Source organism: Engystomops pustulosus, chromosome 5 (assembly GCF_040894005.1).
Source record: "Engystomops pustulosus chromosome 5, aEngPut4.maternal, whole genome shotgun sequence".
In the NCBI taxonomy this organism is placed as follows: domain Eukaryota; kingdom Metazoa; phylum Chordata; class Amphibia; order Anura; family Leptodactylidae; genus Engystomops; species Engystomops pustulosus.
In genome coordinates this window covers 74,838,460-74,860,895 of record NC_092415.1, presented here as the reverse complement: position 1 = coordinate 74,860,895, position 22,436 = coordinate 74,838,460, and the positions used below count along the sequence as shown (strand labels likewise).

General features: G+C 39.5%; 1 protein-coding gene across 3 annotated transcripts in view; it reads right to left on the bottom strand.

The window, feature by feature from the left end:
• ATP9B (ATPase phospholipid transporting 9B (putative)) overlaps positions 1–22,436 on the bottom strand; it is a 214,788-nt gene that overhangs the window by 137,674 nt on the left and 54,678 nt on the right. For all 3 annotated transcript variants that reach the window (XM_072152377.1, XM_072152375.1, XM_072152376.1), the window contains exon 8: positions 7,126–7,220. In XM_072152377.1, coding sequence (XP_072008478.1) covers positions 7,126–7,220 — 95 coding nt within the window. The remainder of the gene's footprint in view (positions 1–7,125; positions 7,221–22,436) is intronic.

Here is a 22,436-nt window from a genome sequence, read left to right as displayed (position 1 = left end):
TCTTTACATGGAGCAGGGTTGAGTAAAACCCCTGTCCCCTCTCCTGTAGTGATACCTCCAATAGGACTTCCTTTTCTATTGGACTCATACTTACCTTTCCATGGCCTGCTGAGCCGGACTGTTCGACAGACCTGTAATCTTGAATCGAGGTAGAGGGAGAAAACAATAGGCCTCTGACCATCTCACCGTAATGGTGTCCTGTGCAGTGGGTTCATGGCCAAAGATTGTAGAAGTAAGCAACTAGCAAGTAATAAAGGCTTGTCGCAGACAGTGGTATAGCTGTTGGTGGATTTAAACACACCAGCCAGCTGTGACAGGCTTTCCTTTTGAATCTCTTGCCTCCCACTCAAGAGGGACACCGACAGCATACTTCACTTCCGGGCTCTTCCTGAAGTTGCGTAAAGACCATGGCCATCCACGAAGGCACACAGGATGCGCTGGAAAAGAGGCGCCCTGTAGGAGACAAGCAGAGCACCACACATAAGAGCAACCAGAAACCAGTGCATGCTCCACTAGAGGTAAATTGCTGCATTACCAGACGGGGTAACACCTGATGCGAGCTGTGTAAGGTGTCATTGTTTGCAGGATGGGATGATGTTTTTATTGTTACCATTTTGAAAACTGTGAGGCCTTTCAATCACTTTTTATCCAAATTATTATTGGAGCCAAAGTGGCAAAAAAATGGCGATTCAGATATTTAGGCACTATTTTCTGTTACGGGGTTGATCACCGGGATTAATTATTTTACTATTTTAATAGATAAGACATTTTGGGATTTGATGTAAAACCTAATATGCTTATTTTCATATGTGATCTAGGGAAATGCGGGTGTGATTTGAAATTTTTTTTTTCTTATTTTTCCGTGCCCCCTTAGGGTACTTGTCCCCTGGGGGTTCTGATAACTTATTCAATATACTGCTATACAACTGTATTGGTAATATACAGACAGACTATAATATAGAAATCCTATTGACAGTTGTGGGAACCTTTAAATAGGTGGGGGACACCAATTGCCATTTAAAGATGACGGCGCCCTGCAGTATGCCTGCTAGGGGCCGCATTAAGATCGACAACGGCACCTAAGAGGTTAACTGCGGCAGTTTCCGGAAGGTGTCAGCTGCGTAATACAGAAGACACCCGCTGTGTATGGAGAGGTCTCCGTTCATGATCGCCTTCACAACTGCCGACCTATATTTACGATGGGCAGTCATGAAAAGGGGTTAAGAAGGCATTTTGGTCAGACTAATTTATTCAGTAAACGATTACATGAACTTATTGATGTTTCTACAAGCTTTAGGTTCATGGGGTGTACTCAATTTAAACACATGGCTTTTCCATTTTTATTATTTATTAAAACAATAAAACAGAATCTATTGTGTGTTGAAGTCCATCTGAGGTATTTCCCTAAGAAGACCTTCTAATGAGCAGCTGTTTTTTTTTTATATTATTATGATAAGAGATGAGCGGGCCTGCCGTTCCTGTTTGGGTTCAGCTGTCTTATCCAGATGTATTGCCAGATTGGTGGCCAAATTAGTTTTTTCCTTTTCTCTCGCTTGTACACCATATACTGTTAATATATACTATTCTGCTTGTTCCCTGTGACATTTTCCTTGCTTAAACTGCAGAAATGCTTATACGATTGACCTGTAAAGTTTGCAGACATACTGAATAGAGCATGAAGAAAGGTACAACATTACAGGTAGGTTTCTGTCAGCAAATTACTTTCTGATTTAGTCAAATTGACTGGGAACAATTTTATCTTTTCCAAAGCTGTCAGGTCTATTGATCGATCAGTAGTGTGAGCATCTTTAGGTATGTAGACTATTTTAACAAAAAGAAAATGTAATTGCAAAGTGTCCTTTTAATGTAAACCCTTTTAAGAGCAGGATGTAACAATCAACTATCTGACATAAAATAAATTGTAATTTTTACACTTGAATACAAAGATTATCCCTAAGGCTATTGAAAAATATGCAGAGAAAAAAATTAAAAAAAAATATTAAAGGGATATTTAAATATATTGTAAAACTTTATTGTTTGCCATTTGACCTACAACAGCTTTTAAGGAATTTGCTGACCCCAAAAAGATTGAATTCCCTACTGACTTTAATATGGTTAGTAGGGTTTTAAAACTTGCGTAGTAGAACAATAAAGACTAGCAGAGTATCAAACATAAATCTGGACAGTGGTCAAAGGAAGCTATACACATGGGCAACTGCAAAACAGCCTAACGCAGTGGTGGCAAACCTTTTGTAGAGCAAGTGCCAAACTAGAACAAAAACCCACTTATTTATTTCAAAGTGCCAACATGGCAATTTAAGCAATAGCTTATTGCTTATGGCTTTGTCAAAGCTTTTAATCTCATTGGCGTCCCGAGGACATCAATACAGTAGAAAGAGGATAAATTCAGATTATTATTGTAGTTTACCTCCAGGGAGCTCAAATTATAATTCAGCTCTGTCCACATCTTCTTACTTCTTCTGCAGTCCCAGGCAGCCAAGGATGTACTGAGTGCACAATGCCCTGTGTGGCATTGCAGGAGGAGGCCATGGGTCCTGTCTAATGAACTCTATGCTAAGGACCTGGGTGCCCACAGAAAGGGCTCTGAGTGCCACCTCTGGCACCTGTGTCATAAGTTTGCCACCACTGGTCTAATGTATAGTATTCTCACTCTACCCTACTGACAGACGTTGGGAAATTTGAGAAAGCACTTTGTAGTGCAAAACTGCCCGATACCTAGCCGAAGGTCGGCGTCCGGTAATAATGCCTCAGTAAAACAATTAAAACCTGGACACATCTTTGGTGAGTGCCTCTTCTCATCCTTCAAATATAACCTATATATCACGCAATTTGTGCCAAGTGAAAATTCCTTGCATCCAGCTTGCCAATCTTTTAAAAAATAAGTGGACATGGTGTGTGGGAACAAGATTGGCCAGGAAAGAGAACAAAATATATAGCAGAAACCAGGTCAGACCCACTGTAGATGTCAGTTTCTGCACATGGGTTCTGTGCCAGAGGCCTGAACCTCTTCGTAATTCTGGCATGTCACACCAGTGTTAATACATTGGTCCCTTTGAACATATCTACAACATGACAATAACATAAATTAGGGATGCAAAACTTCCAACTTCAATTCTGACTTCTTTGATTTTCCAAATTGACTCCAAAGCCCTGTTTCCCGATCACTCAAGCAGTTGTAACATGAGAGTGAGCATGTCTTTTCAGTACTTTTTCCTCTGATCTGTAGTGGAGGAGCTGCACTACATAGCATGCATATAAAATGCAGCACAAACCTGGAACAGGGGTGCAAAACCTGTGGTTGACGGGCCACAAGCAGCCTATCAAGCTCACAGAGTAGAACTGTACTGTATAATGACCGGGTTCCTTGTTCTCCTGGCACAGTTCTGCTCTGGGTCCTGATCCTGGAGCAGAACGGCACATGCAGGAGAGAAAAAGCTGCAGTGTGGTACAGGGAGGAGAAGAGGATCCAGGAAAGGAAACGATTTATTAATTTTTTCGGCCTGCTCTAGATGTCTCCAGTATTTGTCTACTCTAGGGGTCTCCAGTATTAGCAGTTGTCTGCTCTAGATGTCTCCAGTATTTGTTTACTCTAGGGGCCTCCAGTATTAGCAGTTGTCTGCTCTAGATGTCTCCAGTATTATTGTTTTTTTAGCTAAAGTAAAGTTTGCCGAGCCTAACAAAACTATGTGCCGGCATCAGCATTAAGTAGCCTACCGTGTGGTCTGCTCGCATGATTTCATCATGTGAGCAGTGGTAGGTTTTTTTTAACGCTACCAAAACTGTCATCGACTCTGACCCCACAACCCTGATATAATTTAACTAATGCTACCAAAATCCTGTTTCAAAATTTAAAATCCTATGAATAGGATTACAATTTATTTCCTTTATTTTGTGCTGCTCAAAAACATCAACAATCTATTTGAATTAAATAATTTGCAAATAAATTGCTATATGATGGATCTATAAAGAAAAATAAGAAACAAGACATACTAAACTTTAATAATTATACATTTTCAAAAATTGTAGAATAGAAATTAATATCCAGATTCTTGAACAGTACTTGCAATGAAGAGAGTAGTCTACATAGAGCCCTCCTAGCTACAGAGACTTTCAGAATGACATATGTAAAACTGTTCTCGGGGAGATAAATTTCATTCATCTACATTAGTCAGAAAATGACTAGGAGACGACATGATAATGGGGATGTTTTTCTTTAGCCGTCAGTATAATAATACAGAAATGACTGGGAGGTTATCAATAAGACAGGGAAACCTCCTCCATTAGGTCAAGGGCAACATTTGTTCACCCAACTTAAAGATCATTAAAATACATCCTTAATCATAACATGTGGTTCATTACAGATAAAATGGCCTGTGGTTCAATAAAACTAATTAAATGTAAATGGTATTGTTTACTGCTGTATGGATCTTTTGATATAAATCAGCGACTCACCATTTATTGAAAATTACACTGACCTCACTGCTGCTAATAAATTTACTTGATCACATAAGATGGAAATGAATGCTTCACGACATGAAGGCTGACAGAAAAAAAATACTGCGCCACTTATGAGTATGAAACCACAGGAAACCTAACCTGCAGGTTACAGGTATTGCAAGACAGCTATTATTAAAGGATGTGTTGAAAATTTAATTGTCTGATCATTCTAAGTGGCTCGGGAAGACAACAAAATCTGCACTGATCATCTTTGTTGGTGTCATCTGTTCTTTACGAAAAGCTCAGAAGCAGGTTTATTTATTCCGGGTGTCACTGAGGATAAAGTTACAGAGCTGTGCAGATGATGCTTCATGACAATCCATTAGATTAGGTACACACTGGAATCAGAATGATTGACAATTACAGTATGTACAAGCAGTCACAGACCGCCACTAATACTGAACATAGATAATTGATAATCATTTTCCTACAAAGCCCTAAGGATAAGAAATCTCTATTTTCCTTTTTTATTATTCTTATTTTTTTTGTATTACTGTATCAGCTGTTCTCATTTACACCATTATCGTTTTGTAATATTTTTTTTTATATTTCCTAAATCTACTTTTTCTCCAAGCATTTATAAGTATTATATTTGTCTCCTTTTTTATGACAGTTACTGGAAATTTGGAGAAGAAAACATTCAGTTCTAGATGGTTATGGTAAGCTAAGACCAGCAGGTGGCATTCAAGAATTATGAACACTAAGGTCTCTTGCTGAGCACGGAAAGACTAAGTCAACGTTTTAAACCAGGACTTCATTTAGTGTACAAGAGAAACTCTATAAATATATTATATACAGCGCTGCTATGCAATTGTATCTATGATACATAGATGATGAGGGGAAAGTAGGACTAATGAATACAGAACATCAGATACCAGTGTTTGAGGGCTTATGGAAATAACAAGTAATCTTTGCCATTTTCACAGCAGGTGCCATGAATAAGGGAAACACCTTTGTACTTAAGAATTTCAGCAAAATAGCAGCTTTAGTGGCTTTTAAAAATAACATAATTTACTGCATTAAGAAACAGCAATTCCTTGAATGAGCAGGAGTTAGGTCAAGGAGACTCCCTACAGTTTTTTAACAGTGTAGCACTTCCACCTTCCCAATGGATCACATTTCACTAATAGCAAGGATCTTGGAGGTAACACCAAGGAAAATATGTAAATAAAAGCATCAAAGCATTAGGAGGACTCTTCACTATTTTACAAAATGAGACAGGACATCCATATTCTTAGCCTATGCTACATTAAAGGATGCACTGCCATATGCTTTTACCCTGCTAAACTACCAGCCCCCTCAGGTAGCCACAATGTGATTTAATATGATACCGAAAGCCTCGTTCTAGGTACTATAGAGCTTAGGATAGAAGCATCTGAAGTGACAGTTCCCCTCCAGCCTCAGTGTGACTTATCCCAGACAAAAAGTGACACTTCTCAGCACATTTGCTTATGAATTTGGAAACTATTTAGTACATGTAAATGGACAAGTTTTAACATAAAAGAGGGAATGCTAGAAACACTACCTGAGGATGCTGGTAATTTAGCTTAAAACATGATGAAAGTGTGAGAAATTACCAATAACTCTACAAAACGCTATACACACCTTGGGGAAAATATTACATATTTCAGGTTATAAGAGAAAAAAAAAAAGTCTTGCTCAAAAGTGCCTCCGTCCTGGAGATCAGGTGAAGCGCTGACAATACACATCACTCAATCTTTGAGAAAACAGAGCCACTGCATTTCTCTCTCCCTACTCTCGCCACAGCTACTGTAACAATCCAGGACTTTTTGTGACATCATCAGGTCATGTGACAGTCTCAAGTCACAGTTTCATAAAATGTATGATGTAAGTTGCAAATTTTGGCTGCTATGTCGTCTTGGTAAAGGCGTGTGCTCCAAAGGTCTGACATATGTATTATTTTGCGGTAAATAGTGGCATAAACTATAACTGAAAGCTACATCAGCTCCAAGTGGGCCTTCTTGTGCTAAATTCTTCAAGATGGATAGGTCACTAATAAGAAACATAACCAAAGGGTTGAAGTGGTGTGCCAAAGACACCCGCACTCCCCTTCAACCAAAGATATGGGAATGGTTAGTACAAAGGGGACTTGCATACAGTGTCATCACAAAGTTGCAACAGAGATACAGAGAGACTATCACAAAATGGCCATTCTTCAAGAAGCATGGGATGCTATACTTCACTTTAGTTCAGTAGTGAACAGCATGACACGTCATAATTCAGGGTATATCGAATTGTTGCTGGCTTTTATTTCAATGAGATGAGAAAATCACAGTTGCTTACTTCTACATACGGTAATTTCCTACTTCCATAATATCACTGCAGAGGGAACTTTTTTGAGCTTTCCATAAACTTCACCCCAAACCAAATATCCCTAATCCTTTGTGAGTAGTGTAATAGCAAGTGTATGCATGAAGAGATAACCAAATTGCATTATTAATACAACTAATCAGCTGGGTATGATATCACCAATACAAGAATAGGGCAAACAAAGAAGCAGTAGTCTATCAAAGTGTTAAGTGAAGAGAATGCTCTAAAACAGTATTTGACATCACTACAGAAAGGCGGATGTCGATTATCACTTACGCCTAACGCTGGCAGTCTCTGGGTACAGCTTACAGCTACTTTCAACTTCCAGTCCGTTTCACCATCTAGCTGGTCAGTTCGAATAAAGCATGAACCTAGAAAGGAAAAAAAATATATTACAGGAAACTTTCTGACAATATAAAGTTTAAATAAATTTACTTTGTAAATGTGGTGATCTTATATATTTATAGGGGTGATCTAACTAGAGGTTCAGAGCAGATTTATCCTTCTTTTCTAAAATTTTATGCAACTATGATATTTCTTTTCGGTGCAGGATATATTGTTGTTCCAATTCGGAGCATTAATCCAATTTTTATAAGCTCACACTGATAATGTTGAAGGAAATTGACCGATAAAAAAATTACAATTTAACACAAGTACAGAAAACCCTGCAGGTATCTTTGTTAATCTTGACATGGAGAGTACCTGCAAAAAAAAAAAAAAAAAAAAGCTTTGAAAATATGGTAATTAGCTTGGGGCCCTCTGTGTACATCACAGGCATTCCAGGTTAATAATTATGCACGCCTCTTATGTGACATCACCAGGCTCCACCAGAGAAAAGGAGGTGTGTATCGCGTAGGAGGTGTGCATGATTATTGGCCTGGAGCCCCGGTGTGACATACACAGAGCTCCCCAGGCTAACCAGCTCACGTGAAGAGTCTTTTTTTGTAGGTACTCGCCATGTCAAGATTAACAAAGATACCTGTCGGGTTTACGTTGAAGATGCTGGCGGGTACGCATGTTTAGTGTATATTTGTACATTTAAAAATGGTAGATTTCCAATAATAATAAATAATAATAATTTTTTATTAATATAGCCAAATTATGTTTTGTATTGTTTTAAAAATACTGGGGGACATATACAAATAAAAAGAAACATTACATAGCACAGTCATATGGAACGATAGAAGTGAGGACATAGAAGGGTTAGTAAAATGGGAGCTAAAGTTTCATTTAGTTACTTAATGTCATAAACTTGCTTAAAAAGATATGGTATAAGTCTGACAGTTTAGGGTAGGGCATTTCAGAGAATTGCTGCAGCTCGGGAGAAGTCTGGTAGACGTTAGAGGAAGGTTCCATGTAGCATTTAGTCCGAAAGACAAGCCTGGCTGCTGCATTAAGATTGATATGCACCCAGGGGCGCACCTGCCATGAGGCGAGTTGAGAATCTCGCCTCAGGCGGCGCGCCACCTGCTGGACGAGGGGGCGGCATTTTGCGCCCGCCCGTCCATGCTGCCTCCCGCCAGTCCACCTATGCTGACGCCGGAACCTCGTGCTACCGTGCGCCCGTCGGCCGGCCTGCTGCCAACATGGCTGACACCCCATGCATGCCGGCTGGGAAATTCTCTTTCCCGCCAGCCGGCACATCCTTTTACACACCGGCCGCCACATCCCCCTGAGCACCTGTCTGCTCCGCTCTGCTCTGTCCCAGTCCGCATTGCTCTGCTCCCTCCCAGTCTGCTCCACTCTGCTCCCTCCCATTTCGCTCCGCTCTGTCCTGGTCCGCTCCGCACTGCTTTGCTCCCTCTCTCCCTGTCCGCTCTGCTCTGTCCCGTTACGCTCCGCCCCCCCCCCCTCTGCTCCGTAGCTCCCCTCTCCAGTGTATCTGTATGTGTATATTTATGTAAGGAGTATATGTATGTGTATATGTAATGTGTATATGTATCTGTATGTGTATATGTATGTGATGTGCATATGTGGGTGTATATGTATGTGATATGTATATGTAGGTGTTTATATGTGTATACATATATATAAATTCTGTATGTATTTTATACTACATGGCGATAAGCTGTATGCATTTTATACTACATGGCGGCACTCTGTATGCATTTTATACTACATAGCGATATTCTGTATGCATTTTATACTACATGGCGGCATTCTGTATGCATTTTATACCACATGGTTGTACGCTGTATGCATTTTATACCACATGGTGGTACGCTGTATGCATTTTATACTACACGGGGGTATGCTGTATGCATTTTATACTACATAGTGGTACGCTGTATGCATTTTATACTATATGGGGGTATGCTGTATGCATTTTATACTACATGGCGGCACATTATATGCATTTTTCTGTGCTTTATTTTCACACCAAACCAATATGATGGATTTGGTCCTGACACTACCTGATATAATACGTATATGGGGGGGGGGGCGTCTCTGTGGCTCGCCTCAGGCAGCAGACAGGCTTGGTACACCCCTGTATGCACCCTCTGTACATGACAGAACATCTACCAGATATAAGATTTATTTCTGAGTTGGTTAACAGCAAAAGTCACTAATAACCTATTCTTTTGATACATGGACAAAATAAGTACAATAATTGCCATTTAAAGAGAACCTACTTGACATACATGACATGTTAGTTTTTGTATATACTTGCATTCCAAGGAAATAAGTGTGACCCAACACATTCTACATATTAGCACTTGTTAGACACTGAAGGGTTTATCTGTGGTTGGGCGATATGTTTCCCAGATTCGCAGGCTAGTAGTGGGGTGGTCCATTCCATCTCTCTGTTAGGCTAGGACAGGTTTTGGGTCGTCCAGCACTTTGGACACAGGTTATATTGCAGCCTAATCAGGCTGCTTAACCCTTTCACGACCCGTGAAGTAATAGCACGTCACAGGTCGGCTGTGGGTGCATGGAGAGGGCTCACAGGCAGAGCCCACCCCATAACCGGTAAGTCTTTGCTGCAACACGCGGTGTTATCCCGCACATTGTCTGGGTGCCACCATCTTGTTGGAGATCGTCGTTCCCCGTGACGTCATCGGGGAGCAGCGATCCGTTGCCATAACAGCCTCAGGTCTTCCGAAGACCCGAGGTTGTCTTGTTTCAATCCATTGATTACAATGTGTGATTTGCACATAGTAATGAATGAGGAGGAAAATCCACATAAACTGTAGTATAGCAGTGTACGGTAGGATCAATCAGACAACCTAGGGTTAAAGTACCCCAGGGAGCCTGAAAAATAGTAAAAGTAAAAATTAAAAAAAGTTTTTAATAAAATTTATTAAAAAAAAACTAAAACTAAAGTCGAAAATGGCACTTTTTTTTTGCCATTTTGAAAAACATTTTTTAAAAATCTATAAAAAGTGATCAAAAGGCAGTATAGTCCTAAAAATGTAAGAATTGAAAACTTCATCAAAAGTTGCAAAAAAAGATACCACCCACAGTTCTGTACACCAAAGTATAAAAAAGTTATGAGCGCCAGAAGATGTCCAAATAAAAAATTCTACATGAGTTTTTAATTTTTGTAAATGTATGAAAACATTATAAAACCTATACAAATTCGGTATCCACGTGATCGCACCAACCCAAAGAATAAAGTAGACATATCATTTATGGCGCACAGTGAAATCCGTAAATTCCAAGCCCACAAGAAAATGCAGCAAATGCGTGTTTTCACCAATTCCCAGTACATGGCATGGAAGAATAAATACCATCATTATAAAGTATAATTTGTTATGCAGAAATCAAGCTGCAGAAATCAAGTTATAGATTTTTAATTGTGGGGAATGAAAAATAAAAATGAAAAAACAAAAAAGGAGATCCTTAAAGGGGTTAAAGCTGCTGCGCAAGGGAACAGAGTGGCAGAGAGTGAAAGGAAGCTGATAGAGTGCACTACAGCCCTGACTTCCATGCTTGGTACAGCAATACCCTTGCAAATGACTGGATGTTTTAGTGGTGAGATAGGTGAACTCTTTGTTTAGGGAGCACCCAGATGGGTAGGATTTTGTTTATGTTTTAATACCTGCTGCTGGAATAAACGCAGGCGAGACCTGTTTTGGACTGAACTTTGGTGTCACGGTCTTTAACTGCATCACAAATCTCCGCTACCTCAGTGTTTACTGGGACAAATCTCCCACACACTGTATAGACAGTATTTTTTTCATTTAATTTTTTTATTAACATAATTTTTAGACCCACAAAGGGACTAAAACATGTGATCATCTGAAAGCTTTCAGTACCGGTGAAGTGTATGGTGCTGTAAGTCAGACTGTCCACCTGCCCATTAAGCCACACCTCTGACATAAACACATACTGGTCTGGGGGCGTTAGTAGGGTCACAATGTACTCTGCAACGAAATCTGCGGGTGTAGAAAAGCTTGACAGAAGGAGCACTCTTTTTCAAACTACACAGAAGTGACAGTCTCTAAAAGCTGCAACATATAAGGGGATATTAATTTTCCAGGGAATTAAAAGCACATAGCTGGCTTGTGATGGGCACTTATATTTGAGACTATTTTATAAGTAGTAGAAAGAAGTACCTGCATTTGTAAAGTATGAAAAAATTATCTAAAATTTCATAAACATTTCTGCCAAAGCGTACCGAATAAAGTACAGAATAATAGGAAGCCTACCCATTTTTTCTAGATATCTTGGGCATTTCACTAATTTACTTGACAACTGTGTGTATACATGTAGCATGTTTCCAGAATGGGCCCTTTGAGTACTATTGAACAATGAAAGTTTCATGGTCTACCATATCTTTGGAAGTGCCTTTGGCCTCAGGTCTAGGACCGCATTATTCCTCCCACTGGTTATTCTATATTGATCGATATTGGTCGCATGGTTTTGGTCCTGGACTAGTATCCATATTTCACAATTTATTTACATTATTGTCTGGGAGTTCATTGATATTTGCCTTCATTGCCTCTATGCCTTCATTGTCCCTCTACATGCCTGTAAACTTAAGCAATGAGGTCCTAAAGCTGTATGCAAATGACCTGTGAAATGTCCAATGAGACATTAGCATACTCAAGCTGTCCAGCTTATTCATGAGTGGGAGGCACAGCCATACACCCCAGTGCTTGACTGACAGCCTGTATAATGGTGTAATGGCTGCTTCATGTGCTTGCTGGTGGCCACGCCCCCTGTAGCCTGTGAGTATAGGAGAGATACAACAGCTCCAGGATGCAGCCATGTTATAGCAGAACATGTCAGGTACATGTGTAGCTGATGTCAGTGTCTCTCACATATGTATGGGAGGATGCAGCATGTTAGCAGATAAAGTACAGACACTAGCAATGCTTTACTATACATTACACACAGACCTAAGCAGGGGGAGGAGAGGGGAGGGGGAACAGCGGTGACATCACCGCCTCTGACCATGTGACCAGCCTCATTTACATAATAAAGAAAAGATGATTTTACAATGATTAAACTGGATAAAGGCTGGGATGGATCATTGTGAGCTGCTCCAACAGGTAGTGGTGACAGAAATAGTGACAGAGACCTGATGACAGGTGTCTTTAAGTGCTCCTCTTTTGAGTGCCTTTCCATATTGTATCAGTGTTTTCCAGGACTGTACTGTATTGTGGTCATCATTGATTTGTACCTACTTGATGTGGGGGGTTTGTGTCCACATTACCTGTCGACCTGTGGCCGTCTGTGGAGGTTTGTGACCGTCTCTGATCCCCTTGTTCTTTGATGTGTATTTTTACACTTTTTAAATGTTTTTATCAACTTTTGATGTGTGACATCTCTTTGTATGTTTAGTATTTATTTTGAAATAAAATGTTTATGTATTCAGCCTAAACACACTGGCTTGCTCTTTGTTCAGATCACATATTGTTTATAGTGTGTTGGCTCTACAATATTGTACATTAAACTTGGTACAAATTTCCACTATAATTTTTGTATACATCTGATTTTGGTAGACAGTTCCAGAGTATGGGGGATGCACAGGAGAAGACCAGTAGTAGGTTGTGAGATGAATGGTAAGAGAAAGGGATACATGGAGGGGACAGGCGTTGGAATTTTTAATTTATATTCATTGTGCAATAGGTAACAAGTGGCAAGACTAGCGGAGAGAAATACCAGAGGAGAAACATAGGGAGGGATGGATTAGGTGGGATGCAGAATTAAGAGGTGATGGGAGACCCCAGAGAAGAATTTTTCAATAGTCCAAGTGGAAGATTATGAGGGCACACACTTAAAATTTTTTACACTTGTGGTTTGAGGAAGGATTATATGCAGAATAAAAGATTACTTCCAGGTGAGTGGAATTTTGGGACCAGAGACATTGTGTAGCCATAAATTGTGATGGCCAAGTCTGATGGAAAGGATGTGTAAGGTGGAGGAAAAATTGTCCATGTTAAGTTTTAAAAGTGGGAACAGTAGGAGGATATGGTTCATAAACATTCCTGAATTTTGAATAGAATTAAGGTGATGCCTGGGCAAGAGATATAGATTTGTATGTTATCCAAATAGAGTATTGTGAGGTACCCCGGGAAAAAGAGTGAATGTACTCCTAGGTCAACAAGTTTGATTGAAGAAAATTACCTGTAAAAATTATTTATTTGGTCATGGACCACTGCTCTATTGCATAATATAATACTACTATTAACAGACTATTAAAAGATTGTAGCACTAAAGATCTCATGTCTCTTGATATCTTCACAGAACAAGATCTGTCATTTCATCCCTTATATCAGTGAACTAGATTGGCATATTACATTCACTCCGTTAAGGTTGTTCTGCATCTCATGGAAAGCATGATTAAGTGTTTCCATTCATTGTTTGTAGGCTGTTTCTCCACTTCCTAGTAACCTTTCCTGTTTGTCATGTCAGGATCAAGTTCCACAGAAAAAAAACTTCTTCATCACCTAGTTGTAATTAGGTTTTAAGCAAACAATTTAGAATCCCTACTTTATCTGTAAAAAAATGTTAAAAAAGAGAAGAAGCATTAAGAAATATTTTGTTTCTATATGTGAAAAAAAAGCTTCTGCAGCCTGCAGTGAGTAACTGTGCTCCGGTCACATAACCTCCTATAGGATCCGCAGCTAAAGATTGTGGCCATGACAAAGGGAGAGGGAGAGGAAGGAAAAGTCCCATGCAGACTTTTTTTCAAGGAGTAAAACTGACTGTACAAGCGTCTTTGCCATTGCGTCTTTGTATTGCCTTTAATAACGTCCATGTTAATGCAATCTTTTGTTGAAAAATCTTTGGTGTAATACAAAGCATGATAAAAGAACATCTCAAGCTCCCCTGGGGAAGTGATTCCAATCAAAAGTTTGTAATAATTTTAAGTTACACAGAGTTGAAAAATGGGGCTCTGTCCAACTGATAAAAAGGAGTCCTAGAAAAGAGTTTTACTGAGGTGGCAGCATTCTTTGCACTAGTGCCAGCCTCTGGTTGTTTGGTGCTTCGACTCCAGGAGCACTATCTGTGCTCACATCATGTTAATTGCATCAAATCTGTGCCCTCAGCAGTCTACCAGCTCCAAGATATTCAACATGAAGTCTTAGTGCTAGTGGCCATCAAATCTTGAAGGGTGTCTTTTGCATTCAATCAATGGGTTTTGACCATCCGCTTCCTCAGAAATCTGGTATCAGCAGGTGATAGCTTCCTTTTTCTCCCATATCCAGGTAATGTAGCCAGTGTTCATTTGACTGAATTATTGTTCCAACTGTATCTTTAGAGAGATTCAGTACCTTTGCTATATTTCCGTATTCTGTTCCTCATTTGTGAAAAACAATACTATTTTTACTTTTAGGACCAGTATCCTGCCATATTTCCAATATGAAATCAAACATTGCAGTCAGCAAAGCTCAAGTACAATATTTCATGAGTTTTACCTCAAAAACAACTTAAGAAAGATCCCTATCCATTGCACCGGGTGGACTTGATCCTACAGTACATTTATAAGGTGTGCTCTAACATGGAATAAGTAGCCATCAAATGTGTTGTTTTGTGTTGAATTTGGAAAAACTGAAACTTTGTAAATTCTTATAATGCATCTAAGTTGTGGTTGAGTAATTTTGATTGCAACTGCATTCTTTACAATGTAACTATTAGGAAAATGTATGAATGGTAGAAGAAGACTTAATTATTCTAGGAATATGCATTAAAAAGAACTTGTTCTACCACCCACACTGATCAGCACAATAGAAAGCTGGACAGACAGATTAACACTTAACATGTAAGCAGACTCTGCCATACAATTCTCAGCATACAATAGGGCAGGTACTCATGAAAATAGGTATAGCTTTTCAGGGTGCACAATGCTTTGTCTGGTGGCTATTACAGTACATGCTCTTTTCAGAGGAATGGGTTATACACACAAGCCACCTTCTACTGTATCTTTCCTTGCAGGTCATAGATATTAAGGATTACAGTTATTTATGAGAGACAGTATTATACTGAACAGTACTCCCACTATAAGCATTCTCGTCTCCTGTTAACATTTATACATGAGACTCTGCATCAGCTTCTTTATGTTTCTTGTCAATGATTCCTTCCATCCATCAATTTCATTTAGAATTATAGCATAGATCAATATGGTTCAAAACCACTGTGGCTCTGGTGAATGGTTGACTGCACACTATGACATGTATTGGCCTGCTGCACTTCCTCTCCACTTCAGCAGTTAATTTTATCAATATCTTATCTCATAGACTGTTTCCCTATTATCCAGCAGAACGATGATGTTGTGCCAACTTTGTTTTCCCCACTTTAATAAACACCAAACTACTATCATTAAGGGAATAACATCCTGGTTAAGGTTAATACACAACATTGCATTCTATTTCATCATTAGGATAAGAAACACTTACATAAGCCACTTGAAGAAGTATCAGCAATAGACTTGTTAGTGGCTGTACGTTATATTTGATGTGTATTCAAGTTACAGACATAAATTGCTCCAGTGTATGTTGGAGAGAGAAAATGCTGTGTAAATTGTGAGCAAGGAGACATAGACTTTTGGTTATTTGCTCGATTACCCTGATATGGTCTGGACAAACATGAGAGCAATAGTTGTCTCATACAGCTGTAACAAGGAGGTTAACGTACAACTTTTGGGGTTAAATAAATCGCAATAAAGGATGCAAAAATAGATTCTGCACATAGACATTATATATGTGTACTGGTAATATGATACAACAGAACTGGGCAGGTAGGTATCTATCCCTATAGATACAAAGATATAATATATTTTCTTACCAATACCAAGGAAGGAGATACCCTAATATACAATGTATGCAATCATGACCATGATCCATTATATGACCACTCTAAAATGTACTAAAAAATAGTATTTAGATTATGGAACAACTAGCACATCTTCATAAACATTAAGACCGTAATGACAGTCGGCATTGTGAAGGGTGTGTGCAGGGGGCTCTTGGGCGGAGTTCTCTCCATACACAGCGAGTGACTGCAGTACAGAAGACTCCACCCACTAACCCCCACCAAAATTTGTGTTCGGTGCTGGCACAGATTGCAGGGGTTATCCATCCCCTGAGCGTGGACGCATGATGCTCCCGTGGCTGTCATTCAACAATCTAAAATAGATCCTAATTCAGTTCCAGTATCACAATATACTGCAAAACTGTTGTATTGCACAATATTGTATAAGCGATCAGGCCCACTAGGATTAAAGCATTTAATAGTTTTTTGGGGTTTTTCTGCTACAACAAGCAATAGTTTTCAAAATTTAAAAATCAGAAGTCATACGCATATTTCATTACACAGCACCCTCTGCCTGCTTAAAGTTTATCAATGTTATATCCAATAGTCAATTCCCTTTGTCTTCTTTGGCTATCTGAAATTGCATAGATGGGTAAATCACCTCTACACCTTGGTTAGTATAGCTATAGACATGCATTCAATTTCATGAAGAATTCAGGCAATCCTTTATATGGGAAACACTTTTTGCCTTGTCCATTTGTCTTCCAATGTCCAAGTATATATAGCAAGAGTTATTCTAAACCAGTGATGGGCAACCTTGTGAGCTTGGTGTGTCAAAATTCGCCAAAAAAACGAGCATAACTTGGGTGGTGTGTCACCATGACAAAAAAACCATAATGTTGTGATATTTATAGTTTAAATAACAAATATGTATAATTATTTAACTTCTAGCTTACTTTAACCCTAAGTTGTGTGATTGATCCTATAATGTACTGCCATACTACAGTATACTACAGTCTGGCAGTACATGGGGATTCTCCACATCATCTATTTATTACAATGTGCTGGACAATCTCTCAGCCTCCCGGGTACTGCACCTGGCCGTGTAGGAGCCGAGGATGAAACTTAAAGGAAACCTACCACTTGTAGTGGCAGGTTTCTGATGGAAATACCGGGCACCAGCTCAGGGTGAGCTGGTGCCGGAGCTTATTTTCGTTAGTGTTTTAAACCGCGGTATCGCGGTTTTAAACACTTTTTAAACTTTATAGCCGGCGCAGGCAGGTACGCGCTCGGCGCTTACCGTGCGCGCGGCTACATAGGAAGTGAATGAGAGCCGCGTGCATGGTAAGCGCCGAGCGCGTACCTGCCTGCGCCGGCTATAAAGTTTAAAAAGTGTTTTAAGCCGCGATACCGCGGTTTAAAACACTAACGAAAATTGAGCTGGTGCCGATGTTTCCATCAGAAACCTGCCACTACAAGTGGTAGGTTTCCTTTAACTCTCTGGCGGCCGCGTGTCACTGAAAATGGCTATGCGTGTCAGCACTGACACGCGTGTCATAGGTTGGCCATCACTGTTCTAAACAGTAATGAAAAATATCTACAGTACATGAAATGTGACAGTAAAAGAGCTAAAATTGCTTATATTTTCTGGTCTAGAGACTAATTAAAGTTGCATTCTGTAACATACCCCTGTGTCTTATTATTATTTTATAACATAAGCTCTGCACAAAGTGGAAAAGCTAACTTAGGGGAAAATATGTTGCCTACCTTCTCTTTATCTCTAAAGACTTGTTTCAAATAAATTTTTTACAACGGCGAACATTAGCTACAACAAACGCCAGTTAAGCCGCAGCAAAACTGAATTATTAAATCTGCCTTCCTATATCCTGTTACCGTCTACTTATGAATACTTGATTTTATTTTGTATAATTGACAAGAGCTGTCAGGAAACGATGGTTTTCATGGCAATCAAATTAACATCAGCGGGTACGAGTGTCATACACAGAAGACTGTGTCACAGTTGGGTACAATAATTGATAAATGTTACTGAAAAAGGGGACCGTTCTATGCTATAAATGACTGAAGCGCCCTTAGATTGGAAGAAGGATTAAATATATATATATATATCTGTGTTGGGACAGATGAATGGCATAGGGCACATCCTGGTGTGCTTTGATGGTAACTGATAATAAGAGATGTCATATACCCCAATCATTGTGTCATCACCTGGGACAACAGAGGAAAGCATATTGACATTTATAAGAGATTGATGAAAATGAGTTCCAAGACATTCATTTCTCCTAATACCACAGAAAGAACTATGTTCGCTCAAGAGATATTTGATCTGAATTAGGAAACTGATGAAGCGATTGATTAATTGGAATTTAAGCCATCAGTCACAGGATCCATCAACAGATTCATTTACATTCTAAACAATCAGCTGATGGGCCAATAGGACCCTGCGTATTAATACACTTTCAATATGATACCACTGAACTCATCACAATTCTTTATTGACAAGAGCGCAGATGCTTTTAATCCGGCCTTGATCACACTGCATATATTTGAGGATTTCTTTATTGACGTTTGTCTTTAAGCAGTATGTTGTCGTATTAAATACTTTATGGAATATATCTAAATGCAGCAACAGTACCGTTTAATTAAAGCCAGGACGTGTCTCAAATGCCACACACTTGTTGAATCTGCTGCATATTGGCAGGCTGCAAACAAAGATTCATTTGTGTGCAAATTATTGCCAGAATTTTCTGCAGGGATAATCTAAATGTGAAGAATATAATGCTAATGCCAGACCAAATGCATTGTTAAGAGAGGCCATTTTTATGGTCATCAAACTATTCTGCCACCATTATTTTTCACTGCTCCAAAATAACTTAACAAAACTCTAATCCCAGTGCATACAGTATAATAATGCATTTAAAGGGGTTCTCCGGTTACTCAGCATTTTTACAAAAAAACTGACATAGCAATCATGTGTTTGTCTTCTTGTAGATCATTGCTTTTTACCATTTACCAGTATTTTCTTAGCCTTTATCCGCCTTCTAAGGTCCTGAGCTTAGCAGGCTGCTCACATTTTCAAGATGGCGCTGTCACTTTTGTCTCATTCTGTCCCAAAGTTCTGCAGACTACATTTCCCATGTGCCCTTGCTGCCTGGCAAAGTGTGTGCGTGCATTCCCGCTAGCTAGGTAAAAGCACAAAGCAGCAGACTATATGGTCGTGGTAAGTACAGTTCACCAGTACCATATCCTCTCTTGCTCTGGCTGACTGTCACATGATGAAAGGAGATACAGGTCGGACTGGAAAAATGCGCACTGCACATGTACGACAAGAGGCAGGTCGTAACTATGGGCAACTGGGAGAAAAATCGGCCAGGGTGTTCCACAAAGGTATAATTTTTACAAGAAAATTCTTGGAAACTTTTAATAACATTGCATTATGAATCCTCTCACCTAACTTAAATAGCACAAAATAGATTGCACTTCTTGTAACCGGAATACCGCGATAAAATGTTTGCATTCAAAGGGGTGAGATTATTAGGGAAAAGTAAATAATGCCATTATTCCCACCCCTGATGAAGCTGCCTTTGCAGTAAAACACATGGGACTATCTTGCCCACCCTCAGGTGCACCAAATGGGGTTAGATTGAGGGATTGCTGCAGTACTTTAGGTATTGTTGGTTCAATTTAACCCGGTTATTCTTTGCATTCTCAGTGTTTAGTAACTGATAGAATAAATACTTCATCATGTTCTTAAATTAGTGGATCCATTAACCTCTTCTTTACTACTTATTATATGTTTAAATCTTAAAATACTGGGGCAGATTTATGAAGGTGTCTAAAATTAAGATTGTTCTTAGTTGCCAATGGCAACCAATTACAGCTCAGCTTTCATCTTACCAGTGCTCATGAATATTTTAAAGGGGAGCTGTAATAGGTTGCCAGGAGCAACTAGGAACATTCTTACTTTTAGACAGCTTGATAAATCTGCCCCAGTGACTATGTTTCAACTTTGTGCACATTGCCATATCCTAATGGACTAGTACTGGGTCGCCTATCATCATATTATAGCTCTAGGGTTTGAATCCAACATGATATGCCTTTTAAATGTTTTAACTTGGTATTGTTAAATCGTTTGATTTTTATGGTACAGAACTTTTCATGTATGATTCTTTTCTTGCATCATATATGGTTGCTTTATCATATTTATTCAAGCACTAAGTCAATATTTTCTTGAATATTTGTAGAAGGTGCCCACTCAACTTCTTCTTAAGTCATTAATCCTCCCCTGTCTGAATGTATGTAAATTGTTCGGCCTACATCACCTTGGTCACTCCCAAATATTAGCTCTTCTTAGCAGCCACACAGCAACACAGAAAATGGAACAAAAAGAAGACATCTCCATCCTCTGTATAGCGGAAAGACCTGGTTACTTCAGATCAGCTTTAGTTTATTTGTGATGACTGACCAGTGTAAATTCAGGGTGTTAAAATCAAGTGATGTGATACTATTGGTCTTTGGTACAGTCAGTTAATTAATATCTTTATCCCATTTAAAACCCCCCACCAACAGGTAGTGTCTTAATAAGCAAGTCTGCCATGATATCCTTGTCAAAAGTCTTGACACATTTCAACACATGTTCAACTAATGGCTCAGCTGACCATGCATGTGTTTTGTAAGGGGACAGGACACTAGCAACAGACAAGCACTGCTAGGTGTCACTTATGTCCCCTAAGAAAAGATTTATTAGATAAAAATAGTTCCATTTTTGTAAATGAGTTTATGTTGTAAGGTTTTCATTGAAAAGAGGCCTACAACATTCTTACCAAGAACTTACATTGATACATCAATACTGTATCCTTGGTTACTAACTTTTGCTGGGAGTCTTATGATCTAAAGTACCTTCTGTATTTGTATTGTTGTTTTTATAAGCCTAAATATGAAGTAGATCAGTGATTTTCAACCTTTTTTGAGCCGCGGCACACTTTTTATACTTAGAAAATCCTGGGGCACACCCCCAATCAAAATAGCACAAAATGACACTAAAACAGTCATAAAAGGCCCCCTTTACTAATAAAAACCCCCTAGCGCTCTCCCTTTACTAATAAAAACCTCTAGCGGCCTCCCTTTAATAATTAAAAGCCCCTAGTGGCCTCCCTTTACTAATCAAAAGCTCCTAGCGGCCTCCCTTTACTAATTAAAAGAACCTAGCGGCCTCCCTTTACTAATTAAAAGCCCCTAGCGGCCTCCCTTTACTAATTAAAAGCCCCTAGCGGCCTCCCTTTACTAATTAAGAGCCCCTAGCGGCCTCCCTTTACTAATTAAGAGCCCCTAGCGGCCTCCCTTTACTAACTAAGAGCCCCTAGCGGCCTCCCTTTATTAATTAAGAGCCCCTAGTGGCCTCCCTTTACTAATTAAAAGACCCTAGTGGCCTCCCTTTACTAATTAAAAGCTCCTAGCGGCCTCCCTTTACTAATTAAGAGCCCCTAGCGGCCTCCCTTTACTAATTAAGAGCCCCTAGCGGCCTCCCTTTACTAATTAAAAGCCCCTAGCGGCCTCCCTTTACTAATTAAAAGGCCCTAAAGGCCTCCCTTCACTAATTAAAAGGCCCTAGAGGCCCCCTTTACTAATTAAAAGGCCCTAGAGGACCCCCTTTACTAATTAAAAGGCCCTAAAGGCCTCCCTTTACTAATTAAAAGGCCCTAGAGGCCCACCTTAACTAGTAAAAAGCCCCAGCCTCCCTTTACTAATAAAAAAAAAGACCCAAGCTTCCTTCCTTATACAAATAATAACATTATATACTTACCCTTGATGTCTTCTTCCGCGTAACTTCTCTCCTAATGGCGGTCCGCCCATCTTCTGTAACTCCTGCACCGCGCGCCTCTGGTCACGTGACTTACACGACCTGACGTCAGGTCGCGTCAGTCACGTGACATGGGCCGCGCGGTGCAGGAGCTATGAAAGATGGGCGGATCGCTACACAGGGGCTCCCCGCAACACACTCAACCATGTGCCGCGGCACACAGGTTGAAAATCACTGAAGTAGATGATAACCAATTGCATTTCAAGGACTTCTTTGCTAAATAACATTTGAAATGAAATAAGCAAAAAAAAAAAAAACCTTTCCTTTAAAATGATATTCAAGGGACTCAGTAGCAAGCACTTACAGTATTTTCCAGGTGATTTTGTCTTACCACTATCAGAAGATAATCACAGGTATCACCTTCCTGTTAGCCTATTTACACAACGGCTCACTTACACACTTGTATTTTAGTTCTGTACTCCGGTGTCATTGTTTTTATTTTTCCAAAACAGTTTTTACTAAAAGAAGGTTTTCTTTGGTTGAACTGATAGGATTTCCTAATTCT